The sequence below is a fragment of the Danio aesculapii genome, chromosome 22, assembly GCF_903798145.1.
Source record: "Danio aesculapii chromosome 22, fDanAes4.1, whole genome shotgun sequence".
Taxonomy (NCBI): Eukaryota; Metazoa; Chordata; class Actinopteri; order Cypriniformes; family Danionidae; genus Danio; species Danio aesculapii.
Window position 1 is genome coordinate 25,537,164 of NC_079456.1, and position 6,951 is coordinate 25,544,114.

The following is a 6,951-nucleotide window of genomic DNA, read 5'->3' on the forward strand; positions in this document are numbered from 1 at the left end:
TACAATTGTTGACGATAACAACATTCATTCATTTTCCTTTGGCAAAGTCCCTTATTTATCAGGGACTGCCACAGCGAAATGAACTACCAACTTTTCTGGCATTTATTTTATGCAGCAGACGCCCTTCCAGCCACAACCCAGTACTGGGAAGCACTAATACTTACTCTCAAATTATGATAAGAATAATAAGTCTTAAATCTCTTTAAATCTTAAAAAAGAGAGTTTTCTAAGATGCCAACATGGTACGTTGACCTTATTTAAATAATAATACAAAATCCTTAACTCAGTATTGCATCACTTTAAACTATGGTATTCCCCAATGTGAGATCTTAATACATCTAAACATAAATGTTTCTAAGAGTGATTGCAAAAAATATTTCAAGGAAAAAAGAAAAAAGAAATATTGAAATCTATTTTGCCCAATATTAGATTTCTGAACTTTTTTTTTTTTTACTGTAAAACATTTACATGGATATATTGTGTTTCCTGAAGTGAATCAACCATTGGAAATATTCTGTAAATTATTGACTGATTATATGTATTTAGCAAATACTGATATTCGACCCCTGTCAAAATATTACCCACTCTTTTGAGTCACTAACTGATTCCAAAACCTTACCCCTAATCCTAACCCCTAACCCATATCTAAACCATAACGTAACGAAGAACCATGCCTGCCAATATTTGTCTCTGAAAATCCAGGGGGGTGGGCGGGAGTGGTGGGGATGTCTAGGTGTCAGGGGTGAGGTGTCTGAATAACACAGCTAAGTAACTGTACTATGGACTGAGTTTCAGGCAGCCGATGTGATCGGATAATATACAAAAGTCGGCAAACCAACCGTGTTATAGAAATTATCTGAAATTACGGGAGTTTTCCCAGGAGAAATAACAAAACGGGAAGGTGGCGGGATATGGGTGAGACTCCCGGGAAAAACGGGAGTGTTGGCAGGTATGGTCAGAACACCTATAGTGGTTCACCTAGTGGTGAAAAGAGTACTGAAAAGTACTCAAGAGTAGTGAGTAGTGAGTTTTACACTGTTAAAAGCTGATGCATTTACATGTAATTTGTGGATGTGTGTACACGTAACATTCTGTAGTGCATTTGGTTATTGACATTAATAAGACATCATAAGACATTAATATTAGGTTAGATTTAGGCTGTGATGTCAGGTGACCAAAATTCAATGTCTAGCCAGCGTCTAAGGACAAAGGACTAAGGTCTAATAATGACATCAAATGAGGTTGATATTTGGTTGATATTAGGTTTTGTTGAAGAGTGACCAAAATCCAGCGTCAAGCCAACATCTTAAACCAGCCAAATATTGATGTCAAATACTGACATTTATTCATCAGGGATGGCAACCAAAATCCAACATCTAATAGATGTCAGAGTGGTAACGTCCACACATTGACAAGCCATAACATCATTAGACATTGATATTTGGTTGATTTTAGGTTGGACGTTGGACACTGAGGTCAGCCTTGAACGTTGGGTTCTGATGTATACCCAAGTTTACCCAAACATAAATGCAATGTCCCCAGAACGTTGGGTTACAATGTCAATCTGACGTCATGACGTCATTTCGGTCATCATACAGCAAACATTCGTCATCTTCTCATCAGTGACATGCATCTAAACAGTCTCTGGGTCAATACGTGTAAAGATTTTGGAGAACTTCTTGGACACTTTTAATTCTTCCAAACAGTTTGCTGCATTTATAAAGCGCCCATGTCTTGAGGTAGTTCATTATGATGCGATTTACCTTCTTTGTACGATTTGATTGGACAGGAACCACAGGTCTGGTTTTTCTAATCCCCATAGACAAGAAGAAATAAAGTAGTGGAGTGACTACAGCACTAAAAATGCACTCAAGTAAAAGTACACATTTTTAGAACTACTTAGTAAATTACAATTTCTAAGGAAAATTACTCAGTTACAGTAATTTGAGTATATGTTATTTGTTACTCTACACCACTGCTTAAAATATTGTGCATCACTAATGGTGTCTTTAATATTGCTTTACCTACAGCAATACAGTTGTACGGTTTTATTGTGTTAGTTTACGCAAAATCACTTACATCTATTGCATACTACAATGTATCTAACTATGAATGCAGATGTACAACCAAGTTTCAAGATGCAAGTAAAGTAGCCACAGGTTGTATATAAATAATAAATCCAAAGTATATATCTTTATCATATACCCTTATGCGAGGAAAACATTGCTAAACCATGGTTTGTTAGATATTTTATGCGATCTGTTCAATGTCTATGTCAAGAAACGCATGAACACAGGATGTAGAGAAGCCCCTCCCACCGTTGCCCTCCCTTGAGACTCTCAGACTATACAGCAGACCAAGCAGAGTTTCATTCAAACCGCACGGCTACACACTGAGGCAGCCAGAATTGACTCAAACACACACATGTGCACACCTCAACACAGACTAGCCCTGTGCTGAAAATTAGACAAAAGCACAGAGTCTACATCACTTTCTACCTCTTGCTTGCAAATGCACACACAAACAACAGCTGCCAACATGTTGCTTCAAGGAGCTTTGACCCTATTCATCCTGTGGGGTAAGTGGCTGTAATTATTATTATTTTTATTATTATTTGCTTTCCAAAACTGCAGGGTTTAAGCATTGCTCTCTCAAGTTTAAATTGAAGGAAAATTGATGATAGATAAAGGGAAGATACTGCATTTGCATTTCCATATTGTGTGCTTTTTTATTTATTGTACTCAGTATAAACATGTGATTGCTTAACAACAGCTGAATTATTCAGTGAAACCTGTTTATACATTGTTTTTATACACAACACCTTGTGTTTAGCAGGATATAATGGAATGGCAAATTTAACATGCACTATGAACAAGCTTGAACATATGTATGCTGTGTTTTACAGCATGTAAAACGGTAAAATATTGCTGCTAAGCCCCATTTTTTAGTTGACTCTGTTAAACTGTATGCAAAGTTAAACTGTATGAGTGCACTATTGAACCTTTGTACCTATTACACAAAAGAAAGAGGTGGAAGAGTAAAAACATCTTTGACATTTTTCATCAATGGGAGTATTTGATGATTGTTGCTCAGTGTGACTCAACTTAACATTATTTATTTATGCACTATACCCCACAATTGCCTGAACTGAATAGGGCAATGTTACAGAATTTCTTAGAAATGTTCACATCTGACACTGCGACACCTGAACCCACCGTCACCTGAGAACCTCTAAAGTCAATAATAATGTACTTTAATCAGCGTTAGTGTTAACCAAATGTATACATAACACATGAGGTGGCGAAGTGTAGCATGTCTAGTCTTACAAAGAAAACATGACTAAGCATTTCGGTTTGTAATATGAATATTTCAAAACAGAGCACAGTATGTGAGCGGTGTGTTTGATATAGCTGCATGTAAAATTAAGGGGATAGTTTGCCCAAAAAACTATGTATGTTTAAAGTCATAACCAGTTTCATAAGCAGACTTGTTTGATATTAATTCCTGCTACTTGTGTATCCCCTTGACTCTCTGTAGGATCAGCCTCTTGTGTGCGGTATCAGGCTGACTTCAACATGATGGGGATCACTGGCTGGATCCGATTTGACTCCGCAGATCAGAGGTCCACCGTTAATCTCACAGGAACCAGCGCATGTCAATCATTCAACATCTCACTTACTTCGTTCCCAGTTATGTACGGTCATTTTGCTTCACCCTGTCAAAAGTCTCACATAGGAGACAGTGTTTTCATATTTTTTGTAGATCAGCCTCAGACTACTGTGAATGTGTCCACTTTATTTGAGCAGCGCCTTAGTCTGGATGCCCTCTCTGTGCTGGTGGACACATGTAGTGGGACAAGGGTTTGTGCAGCACTCACCCCAGATTCCCAGGTAAGAACATGGCAGGCACGTTTTTTCAGTCCCATGGCTGGAAATGTCTACATCAGGCAACTCGCCGGAGAAGCAGGGGCAAGAGTTCTCTCAAATCTCAGAAATGTTGATCAGACAAGTACTTTAACAAATGTGACAATTTTTGTGTCCCAAAGCTCTGCCACGAGCTGCACTACCCTCATTAGTAATCTTGATCCCAAGAGCCTGACAAAGCTGGGTGTTCTGAATTTGGGATCACCTCAAGAATCTGTGAAGTCTCGGTTGGAAATCCCCACTTTCAATTCTAATGCCCGGTTTGCTGTCTTCAGCTTGACCTCAGGCTACATTTGTGCGGAGATCAAAAGTATTTCAGACAAGACAGTTAGCGCTGTACTGAACATGCAAGGGATTAAAGGCTACTTTTCCTTCCAACAAAAATCTCCATTCGATCTCACCACCATCACTGTTAACTTGACTAACCTGAACAGAAGAGTTGGGCCATACCATGTTCATCAGTTTCCCCTACCCCAGATGAGGTCTCCTTCAGACAGCAGCTGTAGTAATAACAATGCTGGGGGTCACTGGAACCCGTTCAATGTGAATGTTCAGGCACCAGCATATCCACCACCAAAAGGCTCCACTCATGATCGCTTTGAGGTCGGAGATCTCAGTTCCAGGCATGGATCTCTGGAGAATACAAGTAACTTTCAGGCTACTCTCACAGACTGGAATCTACCTCTGTTTGGGTGGAATAGCATTGTGGGTCGCTCTGTCGTGATACACACGCCCAATGGGACCAGATTTGCCTGTTCAAGTATAGACTACCCTAGTGAGGTTACTGTTGCTAAAGCTGTCTTTCATGGTCCAGTTGTAGGGACAGTCCTCTTCAGCCAGCCTACTGGTGAGCCATATTCAGATGTCTCCATATTTGTGGACCTATCTTATGGACAACTTTCTGCACGATCCACAGCGAATCATAGCTGGCACATCCACAACTATCCCATTAGCACTGAGACAGACAGTGACATGGCATGTTGTCTGTCGACTGGAGGACACTGGAATCCATACAACATCAACACCACAGGAAGTGCATACACAGTTAACTGTAGTCCCGGGAGCCCTTTTGCCTGTGAAGTTGGGGACATCTCTGGAAAGCATAAGACTCTGGATTTGCAGTCAGACATGGGGTCGGTGGCAACCAAGTACTTTTTTACTGACACTACCTCTTGGGTGCTTGGAATGATTGGTCGTTCTTTAGTGATACACGGTTCAGACCGAACAGCAAACCGGATTGCTTGCGCAAACCTTACTTTGTACCGCTTTCCTTCTGCTCACTCAAAATCTTGGTTTGGGCCTGAATCCTCTGGAGGACAGATCCGATTCTCCCAAGCCTCTCCTCAAGGACCAACAATACTAGACATCTCCTTCACTGGGCTTAACTCAAAAGCTGGAGGCTACCACATCCACATACTCCCAATCAAGAGCACCCAGGAACCCTGCTCAGACAGTAACATCATGGGGCACTTCAACCCATTTTCTGTAAATGCAACTTTATCTCCAGCTCCAGGGAATGGCACGGTTGACCAGTATGAGATTGGAGACATTAGTGGGAAGTTTGGAGACCTAACAGGTCAGAACAACTTTCAGATCCAGTACAAGGATGGTAATATGCCCCTTTCAGGACCAAACAGCATAATCGGTCGGTCCGTGGTCATACATTACAGCAGTGGTTTAAGGTTAGTTCCTTCACCTGACATTTGGCTTTTTGACTTTTGAAAGAATGACTAGTTTGCTTCTTCCTATAAACCTTTAGAAGCAGAACCATGAATAGGAAAACACCTGCAGGTGTAGGTTGTGGTACAGTTGATTCCCAATTCTGCATTTTGTCTCAGTTCCTCATTAAGTGTCTATATCAAAGGTTGCCAGTGTTTGCTACAGTTAGGTAGCAGTGAAATTGATGTTTTCATTGTTTATTTATTTTTCCCCAGCAGGCATAATTGAGTGTTATGGCAAAAAGATTTAATTTCAATTTTCCGCAGAGCTGTTTGTAATAATTATGGGGTCAGATTTCTGAAATATCTAAAAACCACCCTGTCATGAAAAGCATGTGTGGGAATATTCACACTCCTCATTCCACTACACTTTATCGTTTTGTAATGTTTATGCATGCAAGTTAAGCATGACCTACCAAGGAATGCTGGGGGGTGGGGTTTGAATCATGAAGCTTATACTTCACCGCTGTTAACTTACAGTAATAGCTCACCCAAAAATGTAAATTCTGCAATTGTTTACTTACCCTCCACTTCCTCAAAACCAGTTGAAGTTTTTTTTGTTTTGTTAAACACAAAAGAACATATTAAAAAAAAAAAAAAAAACATTGAATTTTTTTGGTTAATTATCCCTCTAACGTAATTTCTTTTGCTATTTCCAGAATGAGGTGTGCTGATATATCAGCAGAAGACTCTAAAGATGGAAACTGGGTGACTGCAGAGGCCAAATTCAGTACTGCTGTTACTGGGACAGTGGTGATGGTAAAATGAAACTATATCATAAAAGTAGAAGCTGCATGTCTGTTCAAAACACGTCATAGTGATGGTAGGATTTCAGGTTGTTTGCATGGATCATGTTACTAAGGTATCATTAAATGGCTTGAATTGTTTCCACTGTTCTCATAGTACTCCAATGAAAGGGAATTGTAAAAAATAAGTATCATCCTCACCCTCCTACTCTCTCTTAATCTTTAGTAGCTTAAAATCTACCGTCACTTTAAATCTGCCATAAAAAGATGGCAGTGATTATAATGCTGGGTGGGGTGGTGAGGGGAGATGGGGAACTGGGTGAGGCTGTGGATGTGCAGGGTACGGCTCTTGTCCTGCTGGGACGGTGTGAAGCTCATCTCTACTGCAGGCAGATGGATCTGTCACATGCAGCACAACAGACCTGCGGCTGCCTTGGGGTGTTGGTGTTGCGTGAGGAAGAACGATTCATATGATTAAGAACAAAAAAAAGTACAATAACAATTTTTTTTTTACTTTAAAATAATAGTTTTAAATGCAAGCATATTTATTCTGTATACAACATT

General features: G+C 40.0%; 1 protein-coding gene across 1 annotated transcript in view; it reads left to right on the plus strand.

Moving 5' to 3' along the window:
* Nucleotides 1-2,371: 2,371 nt before the first annotated feature.
* The window catches only part of cusr (Copper-only SOD repeat protein), a 16,035-nt gene continuing 11,455 nt past the window's right edge, over nt 2,372-6,951 (plus strand). Inside the window, exons 1-3 of the mRNA XM_056448246.1 lie at nt 2,372-2,578; nt 3,538-5,605; nt 6,301-6,400. Of these exons, the coding sequence (XP_056304221.1) occupies nt 2,512-2,578; nt 3,538-5,605; nt 6,301-6,400 (2,235 nt within the window). The 5' untranslated portion in view covers nt 2,372-2,511. The remainder of the gene's footprint in view (nt 2,579-3,537; nt 5,606-6,300; nt 6,401-6,951) is intronic.